A 16,790-nucleotide genomic window follows, 5' to 3' on the forward strand; every position below is an offset into this window, starting at 1 on the left:
GATTCCTAGTCTGGCTCTTTGTTGGGGAAAACCTCAGTTCTCCAAATCTATAACAACATAGGCCCGGGCAAAAACAAACTAAATCTTGGGGTTCTGCCATTCATTAGCTTTGCAACCTTGGGTAAATGATCCAAAGTCTTAACTTCCTGAACCTTTTCATCCTTCTAGAAAGTTGCTAATGATACCTATCTCATAGGTTGTGGTTGATATTTCATAAGATCAAAGGTGTGGGACTGTTCTATAATAAGCTTTTTTCCCAGTTGGTGCCTCTAGGGGAAGGGCTGAGGGAATGACATCCTCCCTTGACTTTACAGACTTTGCTTTTTGAACTCATTACAAATATTAGCGGTCATAGTAATACCTTGAAAATAAGAATGTCCTTACAGGAATATTTATTTCCATCTCCCTAACCTACACTGGAGTTTACTCTCGGATGGCAAAGAACCGTGTCGTTGCATTCCACCGCAGCAGATCGCCCTACCGGAAAGAAAGGCCAGTTGCGTCGGCTGATAGGACGGCAGCAAGGGTTTGGGGAGTGTATCTGAATGAAGGTGGTGTCTCTGGTTAGGAAGAGTTTCGTATTCAGAGATGGTACACCGTGAGAAGTCTGGAAAGGACGCTGCATTTAGTTTTATGGTGATTATGTGTCTCTGCTGTGTCTGCCTTGTTTGTAGGTTATTAGCAAGACTCTCTGTGTTGCAGAGATGGTGGCAGGTTGATATGTTGGACGAGTACGTGAACACATGTCTGCTTGATTACGCAAGTAATAAAGTCATTACTTTGATTGCATTAATGGTCGAGGCCTGGTAAATGTTTGCCATTGGCAGCCGCTGCCACTTTCAAACGCCCTCACATCCCCTGCGCTGTTTTACCACCACTGGGTGCTGGGCATTTTCTGAGTCATTATTTTACAATAAACATTATCTCATAATAAACCGTAACACTTACAATTGCACACGAATAAGAACATCAGAGAGCTTGAAGAGCAGGATATCTTTTTCATTAAGGCTAGAGAGGGGAAAAAAAATGTGATAGTGCTGGTGGGGATTCATTTAAAATATTTGTTTAGGTTGGGTTTAAGCCATCTTGCTGGGAAAATAATAAACCGTGGTAGCAATCGCAATATTCTGTAATTCCCACAAAGCACATTCCGCATAATTTCTTTTTTATAAATAATAAAACCATAAGTAAATATGATGACTTTAAGCTAACATGAAATTGCATTCAGTAACACGGGCCAGATGTTTTTCTCTCATATCTGTTTTTTAGGGTCAGTTTTTCTCCCTCCCCTCCCTTCCCCCGATAAATTTGTAAGTCGTCTGTGAATAAGTAACCGGGATGGCGTTTAATCCTGAACTGAGGTTGGCAAACGTAAAGGGAAAATTTAGCTTTGTTTATCTCACACGTAGTAGGCAGGAAGGAGACAACGTCTCCGAACAGCCATTTAAAACTTTTGCAGACTCCAATGGCCGCCGCTCGGCTTTGCTTTTGGAGGCCTCACCCCACGTTGCATTTAACATACAAAATACACTCAATGTACTCAATGTATCTGGCATGCAGTATGATTTTGTCTATAGGACTTTTGGACAGGATTTCTATAATTCTGCTTTTGAAGTTATCTGCCTACAAGTTATTCCTCTCATTTAAAACCAGCTCTGATTTCTGCATAATTATGCAGACTCAGGAGTTTTTTTGCAACTGAGAAAGCCCCACTTGCGAGTGATTTTCAACTCTAATGATGTCTGTGTGACTATTAAATTTGATCATTAGAGAAGTTGCCATAATACAAAATTTCTAGGTGTTTCATTAAATAAGTACTTGGTTTTGGTGATGCATGTTTTACTGTATGTTGAAATGAAACGTTTTCAGCTCTCCAAGATTATTGTGCACCCTGTGCCTTCAGTGCCTAACTGATAACGCAGCCACAGTTAGAAAAACAGGCTACTTTCCCGGGGCAGATGAGTCGTTGATCTGGAAGGCTGGAGTAGGAGAAAAGATTCTATTTGAGGATCTTAGTCCTCCAAATGCCATCCCCTTGTACGGAAGGATTTCTGTATGACATTCTTACGAGGCACGTATCTCCTCCTACTGACAGCGAGAAGGGGTGTTAATGGGAGAAGATAGAGTGGAGGGTAGCGCATTTATACCCTTGTATGGAAATCTGTAACCAAGATAGAGAGCAAGGATGGAATTACAGCTGTGGCAGCAGCATTTTTCAGGGACCTTCAGCCTTGTTTTCAGCACTGGAACCTTCCCATCGGCATCTATCCCGCCCCCCTTTTGGGGGCAAGAGCCTTCGTGGAGCTTTCTGTGTCACAGAAGCCTGGCTGAGATCACTGTGTGCAGTCATTCCTTACCTCCGAGGATGATCCTGACCTCCAAAAGCAGTTAGAACATAAAGCCTTCACCACAAAAGAACTAAGACAGTCTTCCTATTAGATTCTGAGTCACGAATGTCCCTAGAGGCTAGACCCATCTTGCTGTACACCCCCCAACCTCTCGTCTTGGGAACCTGAATATCTTCGGGCCCAGAAGGCCTTCTTCTTTCTGAGCACCTCCGTTTGAATCTCGGTGAACGCTGCCAATGGCACCCAAGCTTTGACCCATTTCCCCAGAATGCTCCCTGCTCAACCTAGAACTTCCCAGTTGGATATCTTGCTGCACATTCATTTCCTCCAACTAGCCCACCTTCACGAGGTAACCATACCATCTATGACTCCCCATGGAGTGAAAAGGACTCTCCCTAGGAACCCAAGGCCCCCACCATCCTACTCACTGCTTTTAGACCATAAACAAGGGCTGTGTGTGGTCATTTAGAGAAACAGAAAACAAGGTCTCTGGTCCAGGGCACCCCACTGGAGGCGGGGTGTCCCTGCTGAGTCTGGAATACCTGGGGCGATCATGACTGCAGGGTAATACTTCATCCGTCGTGTTGCAAAGGCATCATTAAGAGCACATTAGTTTAAAGAGTAACCAACACGTTGTTTGTGACCCTACTAGGAGAAATGTTAAACAGGATGGGCAACTGGCTCAGGCTGGTCAGGATCTGATCTGGATTTTATTGCAGGTAGATTTCCATAGATTAAAGAGCTCTAATCAAGCTTTTTTTTTTTTTTTTTTTTTTTTTTTTTGAAAACAGATCATTCATTTACCAGAGTTTGCAGCCATTTAAGGGTCAGTTATTCACTCACTACAATTAAAATGTTCCACTTTGTAGCTTAATATGTTTTTCATGGTTGGGTCAAGGTATAAAATGAGTATGTAATGAAAAAACTGAGTACAAAAGAGCACAAATTATGAATGATACTGTCTGCTTTCCCTTATATAAGAAGATAATAATGTTTACAGAAATTGCTTTCTGTGTGTAAGTGTGGCCAAAAAGACCAGCATGTGACCTACACTATACATGCATTAAAAATTGTTCTTTGAGGGGCGCCTGGGTGGCGCAGTCGGTTAAGCGTCTGACTTCAGCCAGGTCACGATCTCGCGGTCCGTGAGTTCGAGCCCCGCGTCAGGCTCTGGGCTGATGGCTCGGAGCCTGGAGCCTGTTTCCGATTCTGTGTCTCCCTCTCTCTCTGACCCTCCCCCGTTCATGCTCTGTCTCTCTCTGTCCCAAAAATAAAAAAAAAAAAAAAAATGTTCTTTGATCATTGGCAGTGTCCATGGTTTATAGACCTCACGCTTTTGAGGAATGTATCTTCGAAGCCTGAAATCTACCTAAAGACTATTTCGGAGGTGTTACCCGTCTTCCAAAAGGACTCTTTCCCCTGGTCTCTGCGTTGCTCTTTCTCTGCAGCCCACATCTTTGCCATCTCAATCGAAGCTTCTGTGTAGTTATAGCATTGTATTTACTTTGTCTCTTCAGTAGGACTGTTTGGGAACTTGAGAACAGAGAGTGCAAACAGAAAACAAACTTGTCAGGTGAGGGAAAATGCGAATTCTCTAATGTGTCCATATTTACTTTCATAAACTTGTCTGAGACTTACTTGATTGGCAGTTATGCCTCAATGTCCCTTTCTCAGGGCCACACATGGTTGCAGAAGCAGAGTTCAAGAGCTTATTTTCCCCACAAGGGCTCAGCTGAAGGGTGAATGTGTGAACTGTTAAGGCTGAAACAGTTTCCTGCCAGTAACATTTTGGGGACTTCCACATCTGGGGGAAGCTGGAATTAAGGAACTCTAGGGTTTGAACCTTGATATTCTATGAACCTGGGTGTGGTTGTCCCGAATCCTCAGGGCGTTAGAAAAAGCTTTGCTGAAAGTGAGACTCTTCTCGTTTTAATGGATCCAGGCCTATGTTTATGAATGAGATTGCTTCCTTTAATAATTCACTCAGCAGCAGAGTCAGCAATGATAACTTTCCCTATGCTAGATGTATTTTGGAAGGTAGAAAACAACGTCTGACAACATATTGTGTATGTGGTTGATGGATATCCATCAATGGGAGGTATGAGTTGACCCATTACATGTTTCATAAACAGCCTTCAGGTATAATATTGCCCTTCTCAGAAAAGCTGAAATAATCGAAGTGTGGAAGCTCCTGTATTTTAAAACTTGCCTATATACAGACTTTGAAATTACATATTATCATAGTAGTATCTGGTCCTATTTCCTTTTCTGTCTTTAACGGAAAAAGAAATACTTTATCCCTAAGGTCTCAAGCTTTCTCTTTTATTATTTTGTTCAATTTAGAAATATAAAATGTGATATTTTTTAAAAGAATCGATTTCCTGAAAACAAAGTAATTTTACCTCTGTCATTTCTCTACACTTAAAAATGTAATGTGTCCAAGGACTTTATCTACCTCTCATGCCCATGCTGGTTGAGTTGTCTCTGGCAAATTTGGTAATTTTGTTTGATTTCATGATTTCAGAGGAAACCTTCTCTCTCATTCATATTCTCTGTCTGTCTCTGCCTCTGACTGTCTGTCTCTCTCTCTTTCTCAATGTTGAGTTTTTCAAAGACAGACATGTCTTGGGTAAAACCTTATCATCCATTCAGTAACCGTTTCCTCCCTAACATGGAAGAATGACTTTAAAACTGGCTGCTAGACAGAATGGAAAAAATGGAGGATGCAAGCTCAGATCCTTAATGATATTTTGTGTTTGAGAAACGGCCAGACCTGCTTTCTTTCCTCTGTAGTACGTGCCAAATGGGAATTTTTCCTTTCTTCCAATGATATCACTTCTTTAGCATATATGTATGTATGTGCCTTTATTACACTAACGTACTGTTTAATGGGTCTGGAGATGCTGTTATTTATAGATTTTAGCTCATTCAAAGAACAGCTGTAAGAAGCCTCACAAAAGGGGAGCATCCCGGTAACCTGATGATGGCCCCACATTGGTTGCCAGGGAGGTGTGGAATCTTAGATCGTGAAGAATGATGTGTTATGTGCACCAAAAGCTTATCTGGAAGGATCTAACATTTTTAAAAATTGTCTTTCTTTGACACTTTAAATTCGTCTGTGTTCTAGTTTCCAACAACAATTTCCCCTTTTGTGTTCTTTAGTTTTCAAACCTCCAGCCTTTGGAATTAGACCCTGGAACTGAAGTTTATTCCTTTGTTCCTTTGTTATTTCCTTCTTTCTCTTTTTATTTTCCTTTTTAGTTTCCTTCCTTTCTTCTATGACTGAATTCACTTGAAAAACATATGTGTGTGTGTGTGTGTGTATATACACATACAGTTTATATATAGTTTTAAATATATTTTATAAATGTATAAACATACTATAATTATATATAATTATTACATATAAATAACATATAAGTATATATTATTTACTTAACATCAAACAAAATCATTCTGTTAAATTTTAAAAAATAAAATTTCAATACTTAACTCATCTGTACCCCCATTTTATAGCAATCTATGCTTTGTGGACAGTTACAGATGGGTTTTATTATTCATAGCGTGTGTGTGTGTGTCCTTGGGACATGTGAAAGTTGGACAGGGTTAGCAAGAGTTGTGTTATTTACAGTGAGAAAAGCTGTGCTGTTTGTCTGTTTGTTTGTTTCTTTTGAGGGAGGAATGGGGGAAAATAGTATTTTCATAGGCTTGGTGAGTTTCAGAAATTATTTGCCCTGTTGACGTAGCCCGGTGAAATCCTGAGCATAAATCGATCTTGTTGCACAGTTATGAAATTGGGTAGGAGATTTTGCACGTGCATATACCTTAACAAAGAACAGGTTAGATTTCATCTGAACCCTGGACAGTGCTGTATTATTAACCTTGGCATTTTGTACATCCGATTGGTTTTGTGATGATCTTGTCTTACTAAAAGCTGTAAATTCAAACTGCTAATTTCACAATTAGTCATCAGTTTCTTGAAAGCTTTCATAGTTGCATAAACAGAAGAATAGCCTAGAGAAGAAAATTCATACATCTTTTAATTCACATTGTATTATTTTATAAAGGATTTGTGGAAAATAAAGAAATATTCTGCTACAATTTAGGTGTGGCATAGAAAACTAGGGCAGTGCTTACTTTTAGAAATATCAAGTGTTACTCGCTGTTTTAGAATTAATTACATAATTATCCCATAGAACACTGAGATCCCAGGGTACCTTCATAGAAACACTACACTTCCAAATAAAATAATAATAATTAGCATCTACTATATTCCAAGTGCTTTATTAGCTATAATTTTTTAACTCCCCACATCTCTGTGTGTAAGTAAACACCATTAACATGATCAATCTTTTCTATAGTTTAGAAATAAGAAAACTAAGGCAGAGAAATGGATTTGAATGATAAATTAGGCATTATGGCTTTGAGTCATGTAAAGAGGCAGGTATTCAATAGGAACGATAGATGTTAGGAGAGTATAAAAATTACTCTTGCAACCATTCATAAATTACTAGGTAGTAATTAATTTAAAATATCATCTTTCTTCCAAGCATCAAGGAAATTTACATTTCTTTAAAAAATTGCCTGGCTTCCTTGAGACTCTTGGAAATGCCTAAGAGGTGATACAACTTACTGTGGAGTCACCATTCTAGGTACATGGCAGCTACATGAAGTTGTATGACATTGAAACCATTGGTTGGTAGATTGAAGGCATGTAATAAATTAAGTGTCACAGAGTCTCATTAGGGGATAAATTCAGGTTTCCATCTTACATCTTGCCAACAAAGCAATGACTTTTTTTTTTGTTTTTTATTTGTTGTATGACACGGTAACAGTTCATTACTGTTCCCAATGGAACAGCATTAGTTTAGGATGGGCATGAAAGTGCGGGTGGGCACTATGGGCCCCTGGGATGTTTGATGCCCCCATGTGACATTATAATCACTGAGGAGAAAACTGCCTTTGGAACAGACAGTTATAGAGCCATGGAAAGCTAACGGCATCCCTAAAATACTGTTGCAAAAAGGCAAGGAAACATGACAGGTCAGGTACCAGTTGTAAAGCCTACAAAGTAAAGGGATGTTCTTTGATGTAATATTCCAGAACTGCAGACTCATTGGACAGAAAGTTGTGATTAATGCCCATTTGGAGAGAACCCAGGCTGGAAGGAAGCCAGCCAACTAAACGTCATTTAGGGAGATAAGTAAGACAAATGGTGACCTTGCAACGATCTGAAACAACTCTACTCCATGGCCATTTGAGCAAAAGAATGAACAGTCTAGCCGGACTCTGCTGTGGTGATCTGAACTGGTTGGAGGTAGACAGGGGAAAGTGCTGTGAGGTTTCATCATAGAAATATGGCTGGTGTGTGGGTAGCCAAAGGGCAGACATTTAGATCTGTTATGTATTTGTTCCTGAGTTCATTTTCTATGGTGAGAACGTTGTCTGATGGCATCCATTGCCATGGTGAATAATTGATTCACCACAAGTGAACAAGGTCTCAATTCATTTGGGTAGTAGAGTTTTTGGGTTTTTTTTAATTTTTTAATGTTTGTTTATTTTTGAGAGAGAAACAGAGCATGAGTGGGGGAAGGGCAGAGAGAGAGGGAGACACAGAATCCGAAGCAGGCTCCAGGCTCTGAGCTGGCAGCACAGAACCCCACGTGGGGGGCTCAAACCCATGAATTGCAAGATCATGACTTGAGCCAAAGTCGGACACTTAAACTGACTGAGCTGCCCAGGCGCCCCATGGGTAGGTGAGTTTCATTGCAAGGTATAAAGCATTTGTCTTGAGTGCAGTTTGCTCTCAAAGTTGGAATCGTTTTCTATTGAATGATGATGTATCATCTGCCAACAAGCCATTGGAAAATATTCCCCACCATCTCATGTGCCCCTCCGGTCGAGGGCTAGGTGTTTGTGGAGACTATGGAAACAATTTGCTATCACCCACCTATTCCTTGAAATACTGAAATCTGAGCTTCCATTTGAACTAAACTTACACTCATAAAGTGTGCACTAGACACACACAAACAGACCGTCACATCTAATTCTAAAATACCCAATAGCGTGGGTTAGAAAAACTTCTAAGTTTATACCTAAATAAAAAGAAATAATTAAACTGTTACAACAAATCCACTTAAAATTCAAACTTCGCAGATCCCACACGTAAGCGGTATGTTTTGCCTTTCAGTTTTGAACTGCCGAATGTGCACTTAAAATACGTGTGCATGAAAAACACTCTGTATGTGTGAATGCTATGTTTTTGCATTTTTAAGGGTGGGGGGAAGGTTATTTTATAAATAGCGGGCTATAGAGGGACCCTTTCCTTTGCAGCTTTATTTAATGCTTTATTATTTGTTTTTACTAGAAGGGTGCTTTGGAAAGTTTAACAAAAATATGTGCATATAGATGTATGTGTGTTTGCGTGTGTGCGTGTGTGTGCGTGTGCGCTGTGAGGCTAGGGAAAACCCAGACCCAACAAACTGTGGCCTGTTCAATTTATCTTCATAGAAATAAAAGAAACAACTGTGTCTCTTTGCTGCCCCAACATCCTCTCCATCTTCTTTTATGAGAGGCGCACTATTCTTTCCCTCTGCCTCTGCTGGCTATTGTAATCTGGGCGCACTCCTTTACCAGCTTCACGGCGAATAGCTCCTTGCTTTTCTCTTCCTCTGCCCTCCATTCCCCGCCCCCCCCGAATACATTTCACAGACGACCATCTTCCAAAATAACAACATCAATTAATTTTTTAACTTAAAGAAAATCATATTTAGCCCCGAGTCTGCCCTCTCCATTGATGTGTAGTGAGTGGAAGAGGCTGTGCCGGGGCTGATAAGCCCCGTCTGTGAAGTCTCTTCAGTAGGAGGCAAGGAAGGCCCTGGCAGCTTGCACAAGGGGCTGCTTATTCAGGCAGCGTGGCTCTAGGTGAGCTGACAGCTGGCCCGCCCAGCGCACCCAGGGCAAACCTAGGCAGGGACCGGCTGGGCCGCCCGGGGCTCAGGAAGCAGCCCCTCCCTGAGTCTCAGTCTATGACTGGAAGTTGTCCTTTGTTGTTCATTGGTTTTTGCCCAGACAACAGTGTTTTCCTCAAAGGCTCCCTCAGCTAACTGTCGTGATCTCTCACCACCCTCCTCTCCCCTTTTGCAGAATCCGATGACCTCCGTGGGGAACCTGCACTCAGCCATCAGAGCGCACCTGCCCCCAAGGATGCTCATAGTTCAGTCGTAGATGCAGGTGGCGTGGAAAGCATCAGCCGGTGTCCCCAGCAGCTTCCTCAGATGATGGCTGCAGGTAAATGCCAGTGGCCCGCCCAGGACACAAACAAGGCGTTGTGAGTTCTTAGGGGAAGAGCTTGCCGGGCGGTAAATAGGCATTGAACCGGGAACCTGGAATCCTTAAAGAAACCGGGCCATGGAACTAGCATACATCAAAAATCATTAAGTCAAATTTCACATGTTTTGCTGAGTTTTTTTTTTTCTGGCCCTGTGCTCTTTGTTTTTAATGTTATTTATTTGTTTATTTGGTTTTGACGAAAGTCTTGAACTTATAAGAAATATTTTGGAAGAGTCATCTTAAGCAGACACCTGCATTTCCATAATGGAATGATACAAAAAGCTTAGAAAGGAAAGAGTATGTTACAAGGTAACCCTGATAAATTCAGTTAGGACCGAACTGAGTCGCTGCTTGGCAACTGTTTTTAAAAATTCTGTTAAATAGCTGGAAGGTGTGCCTGCTCCAAAATTCTACCCAGAAATAGATGATGGCGTTTATTTTTAGTCTACTGAACCAATTGACTTTTTTTTCCCCTTACCAAAGGAGTGGTCCTGTTCTGCCTCTCCACCTTAGAACTTAACTCATGTTGTCTCACTAAGAGAAAGAAGCAGTTCCTCCATTTTTTTTCCAGGAGTGCTTCCTTAATGGCATGCTGTGTGTAACACAAACTACATGTCATTAAGTTTCCTCCCGGAATGTATTTGGAAACCCTTTATGTTTATGTCTGGAGAAAACATTGCTGTAGATTACAGTGCTTTATTTTCGCGTGGTTGGGGAATGTGCTAAGTGAAGTCTCGCATCTCTAGCAATGTGATCTCCTTTAAAACAAACACTCTTGCCTTTTGACTGGAAGTCACAGTTTGTTTTTCCCCGCAGCAGCTGATGGTTTGGGGAGTATAGCGATAGACACAACCCAGCTCAACATGTCCGTGACCGATCCCACAGCCTGGGCCACCGCCATGAATAACTTGGGCATGGTTCCCGTGGGGTTGCCTGGACAGCAGCTTGTGTCTGGTAAGCTTGGGTTTCAAGGTACTTCGCAGCAGTACCAAAGGGTGTTGGTGACAGGTGTCCAGTAATCTACCCACACGCAAGTGTTGAGCATAGTCAACATGGGGCATGTTTATGACTGGGATTTGTCTGGCAGGTTGTGCTTGAGATTCTTTTCCTCATCACCTTGCTCTCCTGCCCGACAGCTATTCTCAGAAAAAGCCATGTGTAATATATATCATCTGTGGCATTGCGATATCAATTTCATGTTTTAAATTGCTAAATAGAAGAGCTAACTTTTGCTTTGTAATTTGCAAAACTCCTTCACCTACATTATGCCATCTGATTCCACAGTCGTCTTTTTGAGGCGGGTGGATATTGTTTGTTTGCTTACGAATGTTCACATTTCAAAGACAGGGAAACAGAGGGCCAGCATTCAGGTGGCTTTTCCAGCACTGCGGTGGCAGAACTAGAAATTCAACTCAACTGACACTAGTCCACATTTTTCCCGTCACTCTTTGGAATCATAATACGATGCATTCAATAGGGAAAATGTTTAGAAATGTCCCCAAGTAGAAGGCCGTTTAAAAGATTTCATCATTTAATTTAATACATCTTTATTGAGGACTTTCCGTGTGCTGTGGAACAAATACTCCGGGGAAGAGAATAGATATGTACATACATAAGTGTTCCTGAGGACCATGTCTCCCTAAATTGCAAAGCACAGCAACAACAACAACAACAAAACCCAGCAATTAGAATAATGTGTAGAATCAGGTGTGAAGTGGTAACACAGGCCAATAATGTAGTAATTTCCAGAAGGGTCAATCACTGGGGCTCTAAGAGAAGATATTCTCAGAAGAGTAGGACTTGGGCTGTCCGGAAAGATACATAAAACTTGCAGTATCCGCTCATTTGCTCATTTGTTCATTCAACAAACATTTATTGAGTTACTGTCCTGGTGTGGGTGCTCCAGCTATAAACAAACCAGGCATGGTCCCTGCCCTCCCAGAATTTCCAATGGAGAGGTGACAGTCAGTTATTATGTTATGGTCATTGTTACGTCAGAGGAACAATTCACTTTTGCCCGTCAAGTCAGATGAGGGTAGATGGTATGCACCAAGTAGAAAGCAGTCGCCATTGGAGAGGTAGTTTCCGCCCCCACAAACCTGTGTATTTTGTGCTGAGTTGACCAAGCATTTGTTTGTTTTTGTTGTTGTTTTTATTGTTTTTCAATAGTGGCCATAGATAGGAAATTCTAAACTAGTTACAGTAAGTTTTATGTGTGTGTGTACCTGTACATATATATGTATATATATGTACATGCACACGTGCATATATGTGAATATATACATAGGGGTTTTTTTTAATATCACAAGAAAGAACAGGAGAGAAGACAGGAGACAGCGACAAGTGGGAGACAGAAAAAAGAGAGTCAGATACTGAGTTACAAAACAGTATTCTTAGGATATTTATGAAATTCTCCAAAGTATAAAACTCACATTAAGTTGAGGATTAGTCTGGCGCGTGCTGTGTATATATGCGCAGCAGTGACGTTTTCTTTTTTTTTTTTTGTCACATGCTTTCTTTGCATTTTTTTAATTTTTTTTTCAACATACGAAATTTATTGTCAAATTGGTTTCCATACAACACCCAGTGCTCATCCCAAAAGGTGCCCTCCTCAATATCCATCACCCACCCTCCCCTCCCTCCCACCCCCCATCAACCCTCAGTTTGTTCTCAGTTTTTAAGAGTCTCTTATGCTTTGGCTCTCTTCCACTCTAACCTCTTTCTTTTTTTTTTCCTTCCCCTCCTCCATGGGTTTCTGTTAAGTTTCTCAGGATCCACATAAGAGTGAAACCATATGGTATCTGTCTTTCTCTGTATGGCTTATTTCACTTAGCATCACACTCTCCAGTTCCATCCACGTTGCTACAAAAGGCCATATTTCATTCTTTCTCATTGCCACGTAGTACTCCATTATGTATATAAACCACAATTTCTTTATCCATTCATCAGTTGATGGACATTTAGGCTCTTTCCATAATTTGGCTACTGTTGAGAGTGCTGCTATAAACATTGGGGTACAAGTGCCCCTATGCATCAGTACTCCTGTATCCCTTGGATAAATTCCTAGCAGTGCTATTGCTGGGTCATAGGGTAGGTCTATTTTTAATTTTCTGAGGAACCTCCACACTGCTTTCCAGAGCGGCTGCACCAATTTGCATTCCCACCAAAAGTGCAAGAGGGTTCCCGTTTCTCCACATCGTCTCCAGCATCTATAGTCTCCTGCTTTGTTCATTTTGGCCAAGCAGTGACATTTTCTATGGTCTGAACATGCGTTGATCCAGACCCCTTTTCCCGAAAGCTTACCCAGGCAGATACTTCCATCTACTAACTCGAGAGTAAAGATTTGCATTTTTCCACCCAAATTTTCCCAACTGCCTAATTGAAATGCTTATCTAGCAGAAATTGCTCTTGTCTCCACCTCCCACTTGTGTCAGAAAATGTTGTGTAACTTCCAGACTAAGCCACAACCTCAATAATTCATTATTTTTTCTTTATGATTTTGAGTCTTGTGACATTTTAACCATGACCAATTTATGATTTTCCCGGCAACTTACCATGAAAAGAATTACAGCCCCTGCTCGTTATAGAAGATTTACCGTATCTGCCCTGCATTACGTTCTCTATCTCCTGTACTAGCCAGACTGCTTCAACTGTTTTCGAGCCTCTCAGGGCCTTCCTGGGTGTCCCTTCGTCATTTCTGCATTCTGCCAGGTGAACTGTACTTCACGTGGTTCCTCGGGGCTCCCGCTGACCCCGTTTGTTGACACTTTCTCAGGGTCGGGTTCTGTTTTATTCACTTAGTGTGTCTGCAGTTTCTTCCAGTCTTTTTTCCACGGAAACATTTTCATCACATTAAATACTCTAGTGTGTATTTTTATTAACACCTCCAATTTATTTAACCAGCCTAGTGTTTACATTTAGGCTGTTTCCATTGTTTCACTCTTAGAAGGCAAGTTTGTTTGGAGAATTTAATCTCTTCAAGCACATAGAGAAGCATGTTACCTTTTTTTGTGAAATGGTGATTATGTCTAGTTCATGGGACTGTTGCGAGATTTTAATATGATAGTTTACATGCGATAACCACATAGCACCTACACGTAGAAAGCATTCATTAACTATTAACTCTTATTCCTTCCTTCCTTTTTTGCTCATTTTTTAAAACAGGTAATATTATGTGAACCATTTCCATGCATAGAGCTTTTCAGCAGTTAGAATTACTGTCCTTGGATAGACTCCTGTATGTAAAACTAGCAGATCACAAGAAACGAACATTTGAAAGTTTCTTGTTAAATGCTGGGCGATTAATTTCCAAAATATGCGTATGTATTTAATATTTATTTGCTAATTTGATATGTAAAGATGGCATCCTATGATTTTGCCCTCATTTTTTTTTATATCTACCCTTTGTAAATTATTTACCTCCTCTGTTATTAGTACTTCCTCTTTTGTAAATAGATTACTTTCATACTGTATCCATTTATCACACAGAGCTCAAACCTTTTTGGTTTACATTTGGTTATTTATTATTAAGCATTTTAATCTTTGGAATTCATATTTCCTAAAAACACTTATATAGTCTGTTTTTTTGCCTCTTAATGTTGTTTTTTTTTTAAAAATATGTTTAACTTTTCCTTTATGAGTTCTTTATTCCATTTCTAAATACGAAAAGGCTTGTCCCACCGTAGAAGTTGATATGTATTCCCAGTTTTCTGGGCCTCCATTGGCTTACTTTTATCTTTTTTACCTATCTTTTTTATCTTTTATCAAACATTCCATTCTTATGCATATTTTTATCCCATGTTTGAAGTATCTGTTCTGTACCCCTGATCTATCTTTATTCCAGCACCACATTGTCTCAGTCCTTCCAGCTCCATGGAGTATTTATATGACATCTCTTATGCTCTTTTTACTGGACTGCATGGGCCATGCTGTTTGTTTTCTTTCAAGGCAGTCACAGACGGCTGTTTCCTGCTCAGTTCACATGCAGCCGCCTCTGGAATTCTTCGGGGTGCCTGTGGAATGTGAGAGGCAGTCTTTACTGTCTCAGAAGGGGCTTAAAGATTATTTAGTGTAGGCTTCCTTCCAAGAAATCCCCTCTAAAATGTCTCTGACAGGATTATGGAGAGGCTGGATTTTACAAGCACTTGGCCTTCTCCCAAAGTTTCTGATATTTCTAAATGACCAACTACTCTTCCCATGTTTGTTAAAACTGAACTGACACCCAATCCCATTCTCCACCAGTACTTCTGGTTATTGAGAGATTAAAATTATCAGCAAAGGAAGGAAGGCACACATTTTTCACATCCTCTGCTTTTATCAAAAAGTTTGCCCGGAAGATCAGATCACCCACCACTGTCCCATTGCACCTTTCTGATGTGTTATTGTGGCTTCCACAGTTACAGCTCTTCCATTTTCTTCCCCTCTACCATCCTCCCGTGTTCCCACCATGATTCCAGCCCCATGCTCATGAACTTGCCTGGCTACCTTCTTCCTATCATGTGCTGCTTAAGATCATCATATTGAATCAGTTTCTTTTATCTAAAATATACCATTATGGTGTTTTACTCCAGCCCTAAATCCCATACTTCAATGTCTTGGTTTATCTATAGCATAATATTTACCTCCTTATATTATTGTTTCATGTTTATTTTATTCCTCCTACTTTTAGTTTTGTGGAACTTTTAATTTTGTGCATTTCAACACTTTGTGCATTGATATAGATCTAGGTTTTCTAAACTGATCTGTTAGAACACCAGTGCCCTGGGGTTGTTAGGTAAAGTGGATGTCATATAAGTATTTATGTGGTCTAATAGCCAAGGCAAACTCTGGGTTTAAAATAGGTAGATTGCGGTTCAGTCAGTTAAGTGTCAGACTTCGGCTCAGGTCATGATCTCATGGTTCATTGGTTTGAGCCCTGTGTCGGACTCTGTGCTGACAACTTGGAGCCTGGAGCCTTCTTCAGATTCTGTGTCTCCCTCTCTCTCTCTCTGCCCCTCCCCCACTCGCACTCTGTCTCTCTCAAAAAAAATTGAATAAACATTTAAAAAAAAAATGAAAACAGGTGGCTTGCAGAGCACCTGGGTGGCTCCGTCAGTTGAGCATTGAACTCTTGGTTCAGGCTCAGGTCATGATCTCACAGTCCCCGAGGTCAAGCCCCACCCCACGTTGGGCTCCGTGCAGGCCATGCGGAGCCTGCTTGGGATTCTCTCTCTCTGCCTTTTCCCCTGTCTCTGCCTCTTCACCCCTCTCTCTCTCAAAATAAATAAACTTAAAATAAAATAAAACAGGTAGGTTGCTTTCTTTGTGAGTTTCTTCAAAGTCTTTACTATGCTCGTATCCAATGTATACTTTCAAAGAGTAGTATGTAGCATGCGGGCTTCCCCAAACTTAATTTAGCTTAAAAAAAAAAATCTCTTGGCATCTCATGAGACACCAGAATAGCCATGTAAACCAGATTTCTACCATCAGCTGGGGACATCCTTTTCCACTACCATCCGTCTCTCTATGCTGTTTATGATATCCTGTCTATGATCTGGCACACGGCTTGGGTTATGTTTTCACTGAATAGTGTTACTACCTAACCTCAGGTTTCCAAATAATTCTCTCATGGTCAAGAGTTTGCCTAAAGCCTTCTTCCCAGTTTTCTCTGATCCGTGTTGTCACTTTCCAGGAGCCCCCGCCATGGGTGTCATCAGCCCAAATCCGGAATATCAGATCATGAGCCTTGACACCATCTGTGTGACCAGCTGCTCCCTTCCTATATATCCCAGCTTCTTTTCCAAAGTTATGATCATCAGTTGGAAGAGCTGAAAACTCAGCAGCTGAGTCCCCAGTTTTTAAGTTTCTTGCCCAGGACTACGTGGGGACTGGTAATATTGCCTGGATATTCTCTGGCCATGAGCTTCTACCTTGCTTTTCTCTAAACTTTTTGAAATTTTATTTCCTGATCTCAAAATCTTCCAACACGATGGAAAACGAAAACAAAAGAAGACTCTGAGCATCATCGTTTAGAGAGCCTCGCTATTACACGCCAGGCTGTCTGTATCCCCTTAAATCATGCCCGTGTCAGGGAGTGCCGCCAGTAACACGTGAAGGGACTAAAGAAAGGAA

General features: G+C 40.9%; 1 protein-coding gene across 1 annotated transcript in view; it reads left to right on the forward strand.

Annotated features, from left to right (window-relative positions):
- ENOX1 (ecto-NOX disulfide-thiol exchanger 1) overlaps nt 1-16,790 on the forward strand; it is a 424,170-nt gene that overhangs the window by 218,583 nt on the left and 188,797 nt on the right. Inside the window, exons 4-5 of the mRNA XM_049647316.1 lie at nt 9,495-9,638; nt 10,497-10,634. Coding sequence (XP_049503273.1) covers nt 9,626-9,638; nt 10,497-10,634 — 151 coding nt within the window. The 5' untranslated portion in view covers nt 9,495-9,625. The remainder of the gene's footprint in view (nt 1-9,494; nt 9,639-10,496; nt 10,635-16,790) is intronic.

This window comes from Panthera uncia, assembly GCF_023721935.1.
Source record: "Panthera uncia isolate 11264 chromosome A1 unlocalized genomic scaffold, Puncia_PCG_1.0 HiC_scaffold_16, whole genome shotgun sequence".
Lineage (NCBI taxonomy): Eukaryota > Metazoa > Chordata > Mammalia > Carnivora > Felidae > Panthera > Panthera uncia.